This window comes from Panthera leo, chromosome F2 (genome assembly GCF_018350215.1).
Source record: "Panthera leo isolate Ple1 chromosome F2, P.leo_Ple1_pat1.1, whole genome shotgun sequence".
NCBI lineage: Eukaryota > Metazoa > Chordata > Mammalia > Carnivora > Felidae > Panthera > Panthera leo.
This window is the reverse complement of record NC_056695.1, coordinates 35,075,030-35,094,438: the sequence shown is the minus strand read 5'-3', so window position 1 is coordinate 35,094,438 and position 19,409 is coordinate 35,075,030. Positions and strand designations below refer to the sequence as shown.

At 36.1% G+C, this 19,409-nt stretch overlaps 1 protein-coding gene across 1 annotated transcript in view; it reads right to left on the bottom strand.

The window, feature by feature from the left end:
• The window catches only part of CNBD1 (cyclic nucleotide binding domain containing 1), a 467,744-nt gene that overhangs the window by 39,543 nt on the left and 408,792 nt on the right, over positions 1-19,409 (bottom strand). Inside the window, exon 11 of the mRNA XM_042924364.1 lies at positions 3,314-3,381. Within this exon, the coding sequence (XP_042780298.1) occupies positions 3,314-3,381 (68 nt within the window). The remainder of the gene's footprint in view (positions 1-3,313; positions 3,382-19,409) is intronic.

The following is a 19,409-nucleotide window of genomic DNA, read 5'->3' as shown; positions in this document are numbered from 1 at the left end:
AGTTAGCTAGTCCTTTCTAGCACTTCTTATCTCCAATTACCCTGTGAATAAAATACTCTTTCTCATTTATACCTCTCCTACAAAAAATATCTGCATCCACCTCAAAAAATCTCAAGGAGAAGACAACACCAGAATGTACTTGTGATACTCAGGGCTCCACTGACTACTGCCTTAAACTCCTCTCCCAACTAAGGAATAAAAGGATCTTCTCAATATTCTCTTCTGGGTAGTGTTTCTGATCCAGTCTGATGACTTAGCTTTGAAGAAAGTCACTTTTTAATTCTGGAGTTGTCCCTATCAGTAGAGTCAGGCAAAGTTATAGTTTGACCAGTAGAGGTTAGTAGGTATATCTCAAGGTCACGGAATATGCAGTTAGTGCTATGAAAGGGGGAAGGGGTACAGAGATGAACTCAGAAGTTCAGTCCTCATCACATTTCATCCTGAGTCAGAGCCCACCTGACAGAAACATCTTTAGGTGGGTACTTCCTCCACTTTAGCTGCTAATTCTGGTATCTCTGCCTTACTTTCAAACTGCTCTCATTTCATGAGCTTAATTTCTCTATGACAAGAATATAGTTTCTACCCTTAAAAAAACTAAAATGAGTGTGGCTTCATGTTTCTACTTCCTAGTCTTGGGAAGTCCATTGTTTTTATTTCCAAATCTGCTTCTTCATGTCCCTGTTGGTCATATCAGCTCAGTGTAGGACAACCATCAGGCCAGAATTAAATTAGTGGGCAATTTCAGTGTCCAGGGCAAGTTCTGAAGGTCAATTTCTTCCTGTTCTCTTTAGTACATATGACCTCAGGCAGCTAAGCCACATGTGAGTAATCTGCAAATTGCCCACTTTGAACTGGTAACAGAAGTGTCAAGTCAGTGATTCCATTTTATCTACTAAGGGTGGGCATTATTACCTCTAATCTTCTTCCTCCTGCATCAGCTTTACTAAGAGACAGATAGGAAGGGTAAATTTTTCGTTTTAAATGAATTCAAGGTCTTTCCACGAAGGCTTATTTATAAATTGCTCTTGAAGTGACTACCTCTGGGTAATCTAACACTTTCTCCACATCATCTTATCACAAATCTTATTACAAAGTCTCTGGAGTTCTAACATGTATGTAGAAGTCTTTTATTACCTGCCTTTTTGACTTATGATCAGAATCTTGTCATCTTAATCCTGGCCATTTTCCACTTTATAACATATTGCCCCCCAAACAAAGACATGTCCACCTTATGTAATTCTTAGCACTGGTCTTGAAAATGATTTTGTAATCTTTCTCATTTCTCTACTTTATACCTCTTACTCCTGAGAATTTCAGTGGTATATTCTGACCACAAATCAAAATATTTTTCTGATGTCACTGGCATTGCATTCCCCATACATTTCTCTCTTTTCTGGTAGCTTTTGACCTCAAAAAAATCATTCTAATACTTGGTTGATGACCAAATCACCCAATAGAGTACTTTCTCCAAGAAACTCTACATCTACAGACAACATCTGCCATGGATACCTTATTAGAATCTTGGAAAGATTTTGATATTAAGAAATTGGTTAACTTCTGTAGTTCAATTTCATTACTAGCCCAAGACTTTAGAATATCATTTACTGATTCTCTCACTCAATACATGAAATGGTACATGAATTTAGCACTTTATTTTAATCTTCAGTATTAAACTTTGCAAATACTCATAATGTTTCTCTCCTATGAAGTCATACGCCAACTATCATCATGGTTTGTGTCATTTGGCAACTATAGTGAGGAAACACTCTTGTTTCACTTTCATCATGATGATTTAATAAAAAATACATATGAGAACTGCACCTTAATCACAAATCCCAGTTAAGTTCTCAAAACATAACCCAGATTTTGTCCTTTTGGGGGGACTTCTATGCTCGCCACATATTAGTCTCAAAGAAAGACTCAACATGTGTCCAAATTCAACCATAAGAAAACACTGAAAGTATCAGTGAATCATGTGGATTTCACTAATGCGTTTTGTGGGGAGACAGAGGGCAAAGCTAGCACTGAGAACCACACTATAATCAGGTTAGTTTTTAAAAATTCCATCTATGGATGTCTGGTCTTCCAAGACCCTATTTGGTTAAACTGTTAATCTGTTTCCTTTTCTTTTGACATCTCTACCTTTTTCTCATATCATACATCATAACCTGCCACCTTTTACAAACACCCTTTCCAGACATGTGGACTTGGATTCTGCCTCCTTTTCATGTGGAACAATACCATCAGGCCATCTGGTCTTCTCCAGACCTCTCTGGAATGTTATGGATTCTTCATTATATGATAAAGTTTTTCAAGGGTTTCTTCACATTTCTTGTATTAGTTATCAAATATTCTAATTGAACTATTCTCACATGATCTAATTTATAATGTTCCTCTACTCATTCTATAGCATATTGTAAACATAAGTTTAGTAGATTTGGCATAACGTGTATTTATTTCAACTACAATACTTTAGTCACATAAAACGGACATGCTAAAACTGTTTAAATGTATGCTCTTAAAAATGTGAAATTTTAAATATTATTTTATTGTGCTAAAAACGCTTAACATGAGATTATCCTTTTAACAGATTTTTAATTAACAATACAGTATTGCTATCTATAGTGACAATGTTGTATAATATATCTCTAGAACATATTAATCTTGCATAGCTGAAATTTTATTAATTATACTATTGATTTTATTGATTATTGATTTTATTTATACATTGATTGGCAACTATCCATTTCTCTGGCTTCCAACCCCTGACAACAACAATTCTATTTTTTGCTTCCATGAGTCTAATTTACATACGTCCTATAAGTGGAATCATGGAATATTTGTCCTTCTGTGACTGATTTATTTCATTTAGCAGAATATCCTCGAGGTTCATCCATGTTGTCACATATAGTAAGTAGGCATGCAAAAGAATGAAACTGGGCCCTTCCCTTACATCATACACAAAAATCAACTCAAAATTAATTACAGACTTAAATATAAGATCTGAAATTGTAAAACTCCTAGAAGAAAACATAGGTGAAACTCTTATGCAAGGCTAATTATATGGTACATTTTTGTTGATATATGAAAGTTTGTGTAGTCTTTTATAAATCTCTATATTACCAAAAGTATTACCATAACTAACATTAAAATACATAAATACGTGTAAATATCCTACTGTATTATTTTCTAGAGAGTGGATAATATTCCAGTCATTTTAGTAGCAAGGCTACCGAACATTAAAATATAATAGATGCTTGCATTTAATTACTATGGATAATGATATTTATTATAAGTTGACCATTTTACTTACATCTTTCAGATGACCAAAAGTTGGTTTAGCTGTATGGAGCATAAGTTGCTTGGTCACTGGGTCTAATTCTAAAGGAAAACCAAAGAAAATATTTAGAATGTACTCAAAAGTAGTAAAAAAATAAACAAAGAGTGGAAAAGTTGTTAATATTTATCAATATTTTTATATGGAAGACCAAATTGGATTTCCCCTAATAATAAAATTGACTACTCATTTGTACTTTTTCCTAAATTCACATTCACGGATACTCTGATCATCACAGAGAATTTTAGCAAAAATTAATCTAATTTGTACAATGTCTAACTTCATAATCAGAAATTAGAAAGTGTTCTATACTTAAAATGTGGCAGACATGTTATTACAGATATGTAATATCAGTGTCTCTTTGTTATTACAATGCCACATGTAATTTCATGTCTGTAAGATTATTGGTTGACTACCCCAAAGCCATTACATTATCCCTTGCCAAAATCACTTTATGAGAAGCTAAAAACACTAGATTATTTGCTTTTTCATGCTCCTAGAATCTCATTCTCCTAAGGCATAGGCATGTGGACAAACATAATGATAATTTATCATCCAAATGGGAAAACATTTGAGAATAAAGAGGAGTTATTTATAGTTGTTCTTGGACAATAGAGTGAGCATACCAGAAATTTAACCAATGGGATTTAAGAGGTAGTGTGCTGGGAGACTTTTGGGGAAATCTAAATTCCAGGATTTAAAAACAGTCTGCAGTGGGCAACTGCCTGTTATGTTCTGGACAAAGCTGTATTGGATCACAGAGCCTGCAGCAGCATTCTGGATGCATGAAAAGACAAGACTATGGACAACAGCCAACACATTGAGGATAGCACAGTGAACAGACAGAGAATCTTTGCTGACATCATTGGACAGTTTGCCTCTTCTTACCTAATAAATAACTTTATCCTTTTAATTAGGTGTCTTTTTCAACTCGTGCCAAAAGCATCCTAAATAATATATTCATTAATATTAATATGTACTAAAAATTGGGACCATGATATTTCATGTGCAATCCATTCAATTAACTATTGGACAAACTTTTTGATCATTTTTCCTCCTTAGTTTTATGTAGTCTTTATAATCTCTGTCTTCTTCAATATTGGAATATATGATGAATCTACCAATATTTTTAAGGTAAAGAGGTGTCAAAACACACTATGTAATATCAGCAAACCTATTAGCCAATTTTATAGTTGGCTTAAAAATCAATCACTAATTAAAATCATGATGTTAACTTAGTATCTTGAAAAATAAAAGTTGCTGTAAGTAACAGAATTTAAAAAAACACTGGAGTAGTTAATAACTCAAATTCATTTGACTGTAACATTAGAACACATTTAAGTTAGCTAAACTAAAAAAGTATATGCTTGAAAAGGGCATACAAAATAAAAAGAGTAGAGTGACAACATGGCATAATGAAACACTAAATATGGGATAAGAAATATTAGGAAACAAGGATGCTAGCTTTGTACATTGGAAACTATGCAATCCTTCTCATACTGTTGCATTTGCTTCCCCTTAAAGTATCTGTCCACTTTCTTCACTGCCTCATTTTATATAACATTAATATGAGAGGCCCCCAAATCAACTTGACATAATCTTATAATTCAGGAAACTACCAGTTGACCCAGTACTTATGACAGAGTTCATTTATTGAGAAAAGATAATTGGCTTGTCCCAACCTATAAATTTGTTCACATCAATTAAGGATACATCCCTAATTTGATACATCAATTAAAAGAGACTGATTAAGGAGCTCTTTTTTCTGGGTCTGTGAGTGGGAAACAGAAATGAAATTGGTATAAGAAGCCAAGGAAACTCAAAGTTGATTGAGCATATTAAATGCTAGACACCACCAGACAAATTTCATGTTATTTTGTGCAATTCTCACATAATTTCTACAAGATAGGTATTCTTGCAACAATTTCACAAATGAGAAATTGAGGCCTCAGGAAAATTAAGCAAGTGACATTGCCAAGATTTTAGCCAAAGTTTGTCTATCTCAAAAAAGGTAGAAAATGGATAATGACCTCATTTTAAGTCATAGATATAGTTTCCACTTTTGTTTTTCATTAACAGAAGACACATCACAGAATTGTATGGATTTTTCCTCAGTTTCATGGATATAAAAGTATAGGAACATCATTGTTGTAATAGATGTTAGCATTAATATTCATGTTTTTTTAAACACCATCCTTAGGTTGCCCAGATAATGATGTTGCATTTAATAATTTAGAATATCAAGCAATTTATATCAGAGAAAAGAACACATAGCTAAATTGTAACTAGGAAGCAGTTTTTTTTTTTTAATATATGAAATTTATTGTCAAATTGGTTTCCATACAACACCCAGTGCTCATCCCAAAAGGTGCCCTCCTCAATACCCATCACCCACCCTCCCCTCCCTCCCACCCCCCATCAACCCTCAGTTTGTTCTCAGTTTTTAACAGTCTCTTATGTTTTGGTTCTTTCCCACTCTAACCTCTTTTTTTTTTTTTCTTCCCCTCCCCCATGGGTTTCTGTTAGGTTTCTCAGGATCCACATAAGAGTGAAACCATATGGTATCTGTCTTTCTCTGTATGGCTTATTTCACTTAGCATCACACTCTCCAGTTCCATCCACGTTGCTACAAAAGGCCATATTTCATTCTTTCTCATTGCCACGTACTATTCCATTGTGTATATAAACCACAATTTCTTTATCCATTCATCAGTTGATGGACATTTAGGCTCTTTCCATAATTTGGCTATTGTTGAGAGTGCTGCTATAAACATTGGGGTACAAGTGCCCCTATGCATCAGTACTCCTGTATCCCTTTGGTGAATTCCTAGCAGTGCTATTGCTGGGTCCAGGGTAGGTCTATTTTTAATTTTCTGAGGAACCTCCACACTGCTTTCCAGAGCGGCTGCACCAATTTGCATTCCCACCAACAGTGCAAGAGGGTTCCCGTTTCTCCACATCCTCTCCAGCATCTATAGTCTCCTGATTTCTTCATTTTGGCCACTCTGACTGGCGTGAGGTGATATCTGAGTGTGGTTTTGATTTGTATTTCCCTGATAAGGAGCGACGTTGAACATCTTTTCATGTGCCTGTTGGCCATCCGGATGTCTACTTTAGAGAAGTGTCTATTCATGTTTTCTACCCATTTCTTCACTGGGTTATTTGTTTTTCGGGTGTGGAGTTTGGTGAGCTCTTTATAGATTCTGGATACTAGCCCTTTGTCCGATATGTCATTTGCAAATATCTTTTCCCATTCCGTTGGTTGCCTTTTAGTTTTGTTGGTTGTTTCCTTTGCTGTGCAGAAGCTTTTTATTTTCATAAGGTCCCAGTAATTCACTTTTGCTTTTAATTCCCTTGCCTTTGGGGATGTGTCGAGTAAGAGATTGCTACGGCTGAGGTCAGAGAGGTCACTTCCTGCTTTCTCCTCTAGGGTTTTGATGGTTTCCTGTCTCACATTCAGGTCCTTTATCCATTTTGAGTTTATTTTTGTGAATGGTGTGAGAAAGTGGTCTAGTTTCAACTTTCTGCATGTTGCTGTCCAGTTCTCCCAGCACCATTTGTTAAAGAGACTGTCTTTTTTCCATTGGATGTTCTTTCCTGCTTTGTCAAAGATGAGTTGGCCATACGTTTGTGGGTCTAGTTCTGGGGTTTCTATTCTATTCCATTGGTCTATGTGTCTGTTTTTGTGCCAATACCATGCTGTCTTGATGATGACAGCTTTGTAGTGGAGGCTAAAGTCTGGGATTGTGATGCCTCCTGCTTTGGTCTTCTTCTTCAAAATTACTTTGGCTATTCGGGGCCTTTTGTGGTTCCATATGAATTTTAGGATTGCTTGTTCTAGTTTCGAGAAGAATGCTGGTGCAATTTTGATTGGGATTGCATTGAATGTGTAGATAGCTTTGGGTAGTATTGACATTTTGACAATATTTATTCTTCCAATCCATGAGCAGGGAATGTCTTTCCATTTCTTTATATCTTCTTCAATTTCCTTCATAAGCTTTCTATAGTTTTCAGCATACAGATTTTTTACATCTTTGGTTAGATTTATTCCTAGGTATTTTATGCTTCTTGGTACAATTGTGAATGGGATCAGTTTCTTTATTTGTCTTTCTGTTGCTTCATTGTTAGTGTATAAGAATGCAACTGATTTCTGTACATTGATTTTGTATCCTGCAACATTGCTGAATTCATGTATCAGTTCTAGCAGACTTTTGGTGGAGTCTATTGGATTTTCCATGTATAATATCATGTCATCTGCAAAAAGCGAAAGCTAAACTTCATCTTTGCCAATTTTGATGCCTTTGATTTCCTTTTGTTGTCTGATTGCTGATGCTAGAACTTCCAGCACTATGTTAAACAACAGCAGTGAGAGTGGGCATCCCTGTCGTGTTCCTGATCTCAGGGAAAAAGCTCTCAGTTTTTCCCCGTTGAGGATGATGTTAGCTGTGGGCTTTTCATAAATGGCTTTTATGATCTTTAAGTATGTTCCTTCTATCCCGACTTTCTCAAGGGTTTTTATTAAGAAAGGGTGCTGGATTTTGTCAAAGGCCTTTTCTGCATCGATTGACAGGATCATATGGTTCTTCTCTTTTTTTTTGTTAATGTGATGTATCACGTTGATTGATTTGCGAATGTTTAACCAGCCCTGCATCCCAGGAATGAATCCCACTTGATCATGGTGAATAATTCTTTTTATATGCCGTTGAATTCGATTTGCTAGTATCTTATTGAGAATTTTTGCATCCATATTCATCAGGGATATTGGCTGTAGTTCTCTTTTTTTACTGGGTCTCTGTCTGGTTTAGGAATCAAAGTAATACTGGCTTCATAGAATGAGTCTGGAAGTTTTCCTTCCCTTTCTATTTCTTGGAATAGCTTGAGAAGGATAGGTATTATTTCTGCTTTAAATGTCTGGTAGAACTCCCCTGGGAAGCCATCTGGTCCTGGACTCTTATTTGTTGGGAGATTTTTGATAACCGATTCAATTTCTTCGCTGGTTATGGGTCTGTTCAAGCTTTCTATTTCCTCCTGATTGAGTTTTGGAAGAGTGTGGGTGTTTAGGAATTTGTCCATTTCTTCCAGGTTGTCCAATTTGTTGGCATATAATTTTTCAGAGTATTCCCTGATAATTGTTTGTATCTCTGAGGGATTGGTTGTAATAATTCCATTTTCATTCATGATTTTATCTATTTGGGTCATCTCCCTTTTCTTTTTGAGAAGCCTGGCTAGAGGTTTGTCAATTTTGTTTATTTTGTCAAAAAACCAACTCTTGGTTTCGTTGATCTGCTCTACAGTTTTTTTAGATTCTATATTGTTTATTTCTGCTCTGATCTTTATTATTTCTCTTCTTTGCTGGGTTTAGGCTGCCTTTGCTGTTCTGCTTCTATTTCCTTTAGGTGTGCTGTTAGATTTTGTATTTGGGATTTTTCTTGTTTCTTGAGATAGGCCTGGATTGCAATGTATTTTCCTCTCAGGACTGCCTTTGCTGCATCCCAAAGCATCTGGATTGTTGTATTTTCATTTTCGTTTGTTTCCATATATTTTTTAATTTCTTCTCTAATTGCCTGGTTGACCCACTCATTCGTTAGTAGGGTGTTCTTTAACCTCCACACTTTTGGAGGTTTTCCAGACTTTTTCCTGTGGTTGATTTCAAGCTTCATAGCATTGTGGTCTGAAAGTATGCATGGTATAATTTCAATTCTTGTAAACTTATGAAGGGCTGTTTTGTGACCCAGTATATGATCTATCTTGGAGAATGTTCCATGTGCACTCGAGAAGAAAGTATATTCTGTTGCTTTGGGATGCAGAGTTCTAAATATATCTGTCAAGTCCATCTGATCCAATGTATCATTCAGGGCCCTTGTTTCTTTATTGACCGTGTGTCTAGATGATCTATCCATTTCTGTAAGTGGGGTGTTAAAGTCCCCTGCAATGACCACATTCTTATCAATAAGGTTGCTTATGTTTATGAGTAATTGTTTTATATATTTGGGGGTTCTGGTATTCGGCGCATAGACATTTATAATTGTTAGCTCTTCCTGATGGACAGACCCTGTAATTATTATATAATGCCCTTCTTCGTCTCTTGTTACAGCCTTTAATTTAAAGTCTAGTTTGTCTGATATAAGTATGGCTACTCCAGCTTTCTTTTGGCTTCCAGTAGCATGATAAATAGTTCTCCATCCCCTCACTCTCAATCTAAAGGTGTCCTCAGATCTAAAATGAGTCTCTTGTAGACAGCAAATAGATGGGTCTTGTTTTTTTATCCATTCTGATACCCTATGTCTTTTGGTTGGCGCATTTAATCCATTTACATTCAGTGTTATTATAGAAAGATATGGGTTTAGAGTCATTGTGATGTCTGTATGTTTTATGCTTGTAGTGATGTCTCTGGTACTTTGTCTCACAGGATCCCCCTTAGGATCTCTTGTAGGGTTGGTTTAGTGGTGACAAATTCCTTCAGTTTTTGTTTGTTTGGGAAGACCTTTATCTCTCCTTCTATTCTAAATGACAGACTTGCTGGATAAAGGATTCTCGGCTGCATATTTTTTCTGTTCAATACATTGAAGATCTCGTGCCAAGCCTTTCTGGCCTGCCAAGTTTCAAAAGAGAGATCAGTCACCAGTCTTATAGGTCTCTCTTTATATGTGAGGGCACGTTTATCCCTTGCTGCTTTCAGAATTTTCTCTTTATCCTTGTATTTTGCCAGTTTCACTATGATATGTCGTGCAGAAGGTCGATTCAAGTTACATCTGAAGGGAGTTCTCTGTGCCTCTTGGATTTCAATGCCTTTTTCCTTCCCCAGTTCAGGGAAGTTCTCAGCTATAATTTCTTCAAGTACCCCTTCAGCAACTTTCCCTCTCTCTTCCTCCTCTGGGATACCAATTATGCGTATATTATTTTTTTTTAGTGTATCACTTAGTTCTCTAATTTTCCCCTCATACTCCTGGATTTTTTTTATCTCTCTTTCTCTCAGCTTCCTCTTTTTCCATAACTTTATCTTCTAGTTCACCTATTCTCTCCTCTGCCTCTTCAAGCCGAGCCGTCGTGGTTTCCATTTTGTTTTGCATTTCATTTAAAGTGCTTTTCAGCTCCTCGTGACTGTTCCTTAGTCCCTTGATCTCTGTAGCAAGAGATTCTCTGCTGTCCTTTATACTGTTTTCAAGCCCAGCGATTAATTTTATGACTATTATTCTAAATTCACTTTCTGTTATATTATTTAAATCCTTTTTGATCAGTTCATTAGCTGTTGTTATTTCCTGGAGATTCTTCTGAGGGGAATTCTTCCGTTTGATCATTTTGGATGGTCCCTGGAGTGGTGAGGACCTGCAGGGCACTTCCCCTGTGCTGTGGTGTATAACTGGAGTTGGTGGGCGGGGCCGCAGTCCGACCTGATGTCTGCCCCCAGCCCACCGCTGGGGCCACAGTCAGACTGGTGTGTGCCTTCTCTTCCCCTCTCCTAGGGGTGGTATTCCCTGTGGGGTGGCGTGGCCCGTCTGGGCTACTTGCACACTGCCAGGCTTGTGTTGCTGGGGATCTGGCTTATTAGCTGGGGTGGGTAGGCAAGGTGCACGGGGGCAGGAGGGGCAGGCTTAGCTCGCTTTTCCTTAGATGATCCACTTCAGGAGGGGCCCTGTGGCAGCGGGAGGGAGTCAGATCCGCTGCCGGAGGTTTGGCTCCGCAGAAGCACAGAGTTGGGTGTTTGCGCTGAGCGAGCAAGTTCCCTGGCAGGAACTGGTTCCCTTTGGGATTTTGGCTGGGGGATGGGCGGGGGAGATGGCGCTGGCGAGCGCCTTTGTTCCCCGCCAAGCTGAGCTCTGTCGTCCGGGGGCTCAGCAGCTCTCCCTCCCTTTGTCCTCCAACCTTCCCGCTTTCTGAGCAGAGCTGTTAACTTATGACCTCCCAGACGCTAAGTCGCGCTTGCTGTCGGAACACAGTCCATCCGGCCCCTCTGCTTTTGCCAGCCAGACTCGGGGGCTCTGCTCCGCCGGCGGGCCGCCCCTCCATCCCGGCTCCCTCCCGCCAGTCCGTGGAGCGCGCACCGCCTCGCCGCCCTTCCTACCCTCTTCCGTGGGCCTCTCGTCTGCGCTTGGCTCCGGAGACTCCGTTCTGCTAATCCTCTGGCGGTTTTCTGGGTTATTTAGGCAGGTGTAGGTGGAATCTAAGTGATTAGCAGGACGCGCGGTGAGCCCAGCGTCCTCCTATGCCTCCATCTTCCCTCTCCTAGGAAGCAGTTTTTGATGTGCCTATAGCATTTTCATAACTTTTAAGTTGTAGTTGTAATAGCAAATAAAAGTAGTCTGGGAGTGAGTGGTCATTCATAAGCCAACTTTTGGGACTGAGTTGCCTCTCTTTACCTCCATTAACTGCTCAGACAAGAATTAAAAGTGGGAAGATGCCATCTGTGAATTGCACTCGATTCTGACATACAGAATTTTCACTCCTTTTCTAACAACATTTTAACAAGCAAAGAAGCACACTTTTGCAAAGGTGTATGCAGAAATGCCATGTGATTCCATTTCAGTAATTATGATAGCCATAAAATAATTATTGTTTCCTTTTTTTTTTTTTTTTTTGAGGCTTCAGAGAGATCTCAGGAAGGACAGCTAAAAAAGTAATGTCAGATTGATCTACAGGATGTGATTCAAAGGGCCCTGCTGGTAGCAGGCTTTTCTGAAGAAGAATGCCTTCAAGAGTTGACATATTTTTATTATAGTGCTTACATGAAGCTCTGAAACCTCAGGAATTGTTATAGAAATGGTACTGGGACTGAGTCCAATGAAAAAAAATTGAAAAAAAATAAGGGTTTCTGAAAAAATGATTATAGGATGCTTTTCATTTATTCTGAAAATGTAGTGAAATATATTGATACACTCTTTAATGTTACACTAACCTTACATTTCTGGAATAAACCCAACTTGGTTGTGATAAATAGCCATTTGTATATATTTCTGGATTCAGTATACTAATATATTATTACAATTTTGCATATTGTTTATTTTTGAAATTGGCCAGTGATTTTCTTCTTGTAATGTTTTGAGATGTTTTAAAGGCTAATTTAAAAAGTTTAAGACTGTTTTTCTTCTCTTTAGAAGCGTTAAGAGTAATCTTGTTAAGATTGACATATGTCTTCTTAAATAATTGGTAGAATTCACAGATTACCAAACAAAATGGGCCTGTATGGGAAGATTTTAAATTATCTATTCAGTTTCTTTAACAGACACAAAATTATTTACATTTTCTGTTTCTTTTGTGAAGATTTTCTCTTTTTTTTTTCTTTATTTTTTCTTTTTGGCTGTATGCCCAACAAAGGCTTGAACTCATGACTCTGAAATCAAGAGTTGCATGCTCTACTGACTAAGCCAGCCAGGCACTCCATTTTGTGAAAATTTTCTAAGGTTTTGCTTTTCCAGGCAATTGTCCATTTTACCTAAATACTCAAATTTATTGGCATGTAGTGATTCATAATAGCCTTTTATGGTTTTAAATGTCTGCACCTGTAGTGTTTTCACCTTTCTCATATCTAATATAGCATATGTTCTATTTCTCTTTCCTTATAGATAGATAGCACATATACTGATAAGGAGATTGAACAGTTGTCAAAAATATCCCAGTGAAGAAAAATCCAGGGCCAGATGGCTGTACTGATGAAATTGACCAAACATTTAAAGAAGTAAAACCAATACTTCTCAAACTATTAAAAAGAGAGAAAGAGAGAGAGAGACAGAGAGAGAAAAGAATACTTCCAAACTCATTTTATGACGCCTGCAGTATCCTGATACCAAAGCCAGATAAGGACATTATCAGAAAAGAGAACTATAGGTCAATATCCCTGATAAATATAGATGCAAATATGCTCAATAAAATACTAGGAAACTGATTTCAGTAGCACAATAAAAAGACCATTCATCATGATTAAGTGGAACTTATGTGGATGCAAAGATGTTTCAACATACACAAACAATGTGATACTTCACATTAATTGAATGAAAGAAAAGAACCGTATAATTCTCTAAACAGATGCAGAAAAAAAGTATGTGGCATAATGTAACCTCTATTCATGATTAAAAAAATACCTAACAAATTAGGCATAGAAGGAACATATCTCAACACAATAAAGGTCATTATAAGAAGCCCACAGCTAACATCATACTCAATGATGAAAGGTCAAAATCTTTTCCTCTAAGGTCAGAAACAAAAGTGCCCACTCTCACCACTTGGATTCAACATAGTACTAGAAGCTCTAGCTAGAACAATCAGGCAAGAAAAATAAATAAAAGTCATCAGAATTGAACAGAAAGAAATAAAATCACTATTTGCAGATGACATGATTTTATTTCACTATTTTTAGGATTTTTTATGTTAAGTGTTTATTTTAATTCCAGTTAGTTAACATACTGACATGATTTTATATACAGAATATCCAAAAAAAATCAACCAAAAAACTGTTAGAATTAATCAACATTCAGAAAGTTGCAGGATAAAAAATTAACATACAAATAATCAGTAGTGCTTCTATACACTAACAACAAATTTTTTGAAAAGGAAATAAAGAAATTGATCCCATTACAATAGCATCAAAAACAATGAAATATTTAAGAATAAATTTTACCAATGAGGTGAAAGATCTTTACTATGAAAACTACAAGATTTTAATGAAAGAATTAAAGAAGACACAAATAAATGAAAAAATATCCTGTGTTATTCATACATTGTAATAATTAATATTGTTTAAATGTAAATACTACCAAAGCCACCTACAGATTCAATGTAATCCTCTTCAAGATTGAAATAGTATTCGTTACCAAAAAAGGAAAAAAAATACTCCTAAAATTTACATGAAACTGCAAAAAAAAAAAAAAAAAAAGAAAGAAAGAAAGAAAGAAAGAAAGAAACCAAAGAGCCAAAGAAATCCTAAGAAGAACAAAGCAAGAAGCATCAGACTTTCTTTTTTAAAGCTATACTCTAAAGCTGTAATAATTAAAACAATACGGTACTGGTATAAAAACAAACAAATAGACCACTGGAACAGAATTGAGAACTCAGAAATAAACTCAGGCATGTATGATCAAGTAATATTTGACGAGGGAGTCAAAAATACTCAGTGGAGAAAAGACAGTCTCTTTAATAAATGGTTCTGGGGAAACTGGATATTCATATATAAGAGAATAAAACTTGAGGCCTATCTTACACCACTCAGAAAAAATAACTCAAAATGGATTAAATACTTAAATGTAGGACCTGAAGCCATGAAACTCCTAGAGAAATATAGAAACAGTCTCCTTGATTTGGGTCTTGGTAATGAGTTTTTTAAGAAATTATGCCTAAAGCAAGAAACTAAATTAAAAATAAATGTGAGTACATCAGAATAAAAACCTTCTGCACAAGACTGTAACCATCAACAAAGTGAGAAGAGAATCTGCAGAATGGTAAATAATATTTGTCAACCATATATTTGAGAAGAGGTTAATATCTGAAATATACAACACACTTCTACAACTCAATGGCAAAAAAAACCCAAATAATTCAATTTTAAAAATGGGCAAAAGATCTGAATAGAAATTTTTCAAAAAATATACAAATGGCTGACATCTATGAAAGATGTATAACATCACTAGTCATTAAGGAAGTAAAAATTAAAACCACAATGAGATATCACCTCACACCTACTAAGAGTAGCCATCATCAAGAAGACAAGAGGTAACAAATGCTGGTGGGATGAGGACAAAAAAGATCTCTTGTACATTGTTGGTGGGATTGTAAATTGGTACAGCCATTATGGAAAACAATATAGAGGTTTCTCAAAAAGGTAAAAATACAGGGGCACCTGGGTGGATCAGTCAGTTAAGCATTTGACTCTTGATTTTGGCTCAGGTCATGATCTCAGGGTTTGTGAGCTCAAGCCCTGTGTCAGGCTTCACGCTGAACTGTCTGTGTGAAGGGTGCTTGGGATTCTCTCTTTCCCTCTCTTTCTGCCCTTCCCCCAATCACACACTCTCTCTTAAAATAAATAAATAGACATTTAAAACAATATTTAAAGTAAAAATAGAACTAACATGTGATCCAGAAATTCCATTTCTAAAAATATATCCAAAGAAACTGAAAACACTAACTAAAAAAGATATCTGCACCCCATGTTCATAGAAACATTATTTATAATAGCCAAGACATGGATGAATGGATAAAGAAGTTGTGATACACACCCATACACACATTCACACATTTTATACATCCAACAGAGAATCGTGCAGCCATTAAAAATGAGGAAATCTTACCATTTGTGACAACATGGATGAAACTTGCAGGCATTATGTTAAGTGAAATAAGTCATACAGAGAAAGACAAATATTGTATGATCTCACTTATATGCAGAATCAAAAAAAACTTACAGAAAAAGAGATCAGATTTGTAGTAATCAGAGGTGAGGGTTAGAGGAGGAGGTATCAAAAGGTACAAACTTCTAGTCATAAGATAAATAAGTACTAGGGATCTAATATACAACATGATGTTAACACTGCTATATGATATAAAGGAAAGTTGTTAAGAGTAAATCCTAAGAATTCTCACCACAAAGACAAGGGTTTTTTCTTTTGTTTATAGTTATATGGCGTTATGGATATTAACTAAACATACTGTGGTAATAATTACACAATATATGTCAATTAGAACATCATGATGTATATCTATATGTAATCATTTCCCTGCAAAACTAGAAAATATGCTTAAAATATCTATGAATGTTATTTTCCCAATTTGCCTAAAAGGACAAAATAAAGTATAAGATCATCTCAATTTAAGCTAGGAAAACTTCTCAGGTTATTTAAATTTTTCCTGAATTTTTTGGTAGTCCATAAATCTAAGATACTGAAGTCATCTCTGATTAGCAGGAAAGAACAATCCAGTGGATTTGTGCCCAAAGCACTAATGAATGTGAAAGTAATCCATATAAAATTTCATTTAGTTGCAATAATGAAAGAAATTTTAAAAAATTACATCAAATCTTTCTCCTATGCAATCAAAACCATATGTTTTTAAAACTATGTTTTTGCATATCATTTAAACAATATTTTCAGGGTTTTATTCACTTTGTGGCCACTAATCTTAGTACTTATGGAAAACAATATTTTTAATGTCATTAAGACAGTATTTTTTACATCACTGCTATTTATTAATGGAAAATTCAACTAATTTGCAGGGAATATTTCAGTACACAAAACTTGGTGGGAATTCCGAAAATAGTTATTACTATATTACAGCTATTATAGAAATGGGTAAGAGGTGTCTGGGTGGCTCAGTTGGTTAAGCTCAGACTTAAAAAAATAGATAAAAAATAAAATGAAAAAGAACAGATGCCTTATGTCAGAAAAAAATTATCAATAATTACCTATCCATAAAACTCTAATAAATTGGGGTGCCTGGGTGGCTCAGTGGGTTAAGTGTCCGACTTCAGCTCAGGTCATGATCTCATAGCTTATGGGTTCAAGCCCCAAGTCTCACTCTTTGCTGACAGCTCAGAGCCTGGAGCCTGCTCCGGATTCTGTGTCTCCCCCTCTTTCTCTATTCTTCCCCCACTCATGCTCTCTCTCTCTCTCTCTCTCTCTCTCTCTCTCTCTCTCTCTGAAAAATAAATAAACATTAAAAAAAATTTTAAAACCTCCAATAAATTTACTTTTGATAAGTGGCTAATACTTAACTGAGTGATTTTTAACATATTTCTAAAGAACAGCTTATTTGGTTGCCTATGGATCAACAACTTTTGGCAATAGCACAGTGTTTGTGAGGATTTTGTAAAGTGAGTTTTGAAATATTTGTGTGAATGAAATAAATATATAATAGATACACCTAGGCTAATCCTCCTTATAAAATATCTGAACATTGGGGCTCCTGGGTGGCTCCATCAGTTGAGCGTCCGACTTTGGCTCAGGTCATGATCTCACAGTTTGTGAGTTCAAGCCCCCGTCGGGCTCTGTGCTGACAGCTCAGAGCCTGGAGCCTGCTTTGGATTCTGTGTCCCCCTCTCTGTGCCCCTCTACCGTTTGTGCTCTCTCTCTGTCTCTCAAAAATAAAATAAATAAATGTAAGAAAAAATAAAATAAAATATCTGAGCATAGCTACATAATGGAAAAGACTTTGTATTTTTAGTAAATTGTAAGTTAAAAATGGAATTCTGTTTATTCATTCAGTAAACATATTAGTTTCAATTGTATACCAGAAATAACAGTAAATAAAATAAACTCTCTGACCATGGATAGCTCACATTTTAGTGTAAGTAATTAATTTCTTTTTACTTATTAATTACTCATTGTTCTAGTGTAAGTAATTAAAATACTTAAAATAAGATGAAAATTCCACATGTGAGTGAAATCATGTAGTATTTGTCTTCTCTGACTGACTTCTTTGCTTAGTATAATACTCTCTAGGTCCACCCATTTCTTTGTAACTAGCAAGATTTCGTTCTTTTTGATGGCTGAGTAATATTCCATTGTAGATATGTATACCACACCTTCTTTATCCATTCCTCAGTCAATGGACATTTTGGCTCATTCCATAATTTGGCTATTGTTGATAATGCTGCTATAAGCATCAGGATGCATATATCCCTTCAAATCAATATATTTGTATCCTTTGGATAATTATCTAATAATACAATTGCTGGGTCATGGAATGGTTCTATTTTTAACTTTTGAGTCACCTCCATACTGTTTTCCAGAGTGGCTGCAGCAGTTTGCATTTGCACCCACCAAAAGAATAAGAGGGTTCCCCTTTCTCCGTATCCTCATCAACACCAGTTTTTTCCAGTGTTGTTAATTCTAGCCATTCTGACAGGTATGAAGTGACATTTCATTGAAGTTTTTATTTGTATTTCTATTTTTTTTATTTTTTTTACATTTTATTTATTTTTGAGAGACAGAGACAGAGCACAAGCGGGGGATGGGCAGAGAGAGAAGGAGACACAGAATCCAAAGCAGGCTCCAGGCTCCAAGTTGTTAGCACAGAGCTCGATGGGAGGGCTCAAACTTAAAAACCGCGAGATCATCACCTGAACCAAAGTCGCTCAACCGACTGAGCTACCCAGGCACCCCTGATTTGTATTTCTGATGATGAGTGATGTTTAGCATCTTTTCATGTCTGTTGGCCATCTGCATGAAATTTGGAGAAGCGTCTATTCATGTCTTCTGTACATTTTTAATTGGATTATTTTTTTTTTGAAGGTTGAGTTGTGTAAGTTCTGTATATATTTTGGATACTAACCCTTTATCAGATATGTCATTGGCAAATATCTTCTCCCATCCAAAATTTTTACTTTTAGTTTTGTTGATTGTTTCCTTTGCAGTGCAGAAGCTTTTTAACTTGATGAAGTTCCACTAGTTTTTTGTTGTTTTTTTTTTTGTTGTTGTTTCCCTTGCCTCAGGAGACATATCTAATAAGAGGTTGCTATGGCCAATGTCAAAGAGGTTGCTGCCTATCTTCTCCTCTAGGATTTTGATGGTGTCCTGTCTCACATTTAGCTCTTTCATCCATTTGAGTTTATTTTTGTGTATGGTGTGAGAAAGTAGTCCACTTACATTCTTTTTCATTTTGCTGTCCAGTTTTCTCAATACCATTTGTTTAAAAGACTGTCTTTGTCTCACTGAATGTTCTTTCTTGCTGTGTCAAAGTTGACCATATACTTGTGGGTCCATTTCTGGGTTTTCTATTCGGTTCTATGATCTATATGTCTGTTTTTGTGCCAGTACCATATTGTCTTGGTCACTATCGCTTTGTAAAATTACTTGAAGTTTGAAATTGTGATGCCTCCAGCTTTTTGTTTTTAATTTTTTTCCTAATGTTTATTTATTTATTTTAGAGAGAGAGAGAGAGACAGAGAGAGATAGAGAGTCGGGGAGGGGCAGAGAGAGAAGGATAAAGAGAATCCCAAGAAGGCTCCACTCTGTCAGTGCACAGCCTCACACGGGGATCAAACTCACGAACTGTGAGATCATGACCTGAGCTGAAATCAAGACTTGGATGTTTAACCAACTGAGCCACCTAGGCACACCTTGCTTTTCTTTTTCAAGATTTCTTTGGCTAT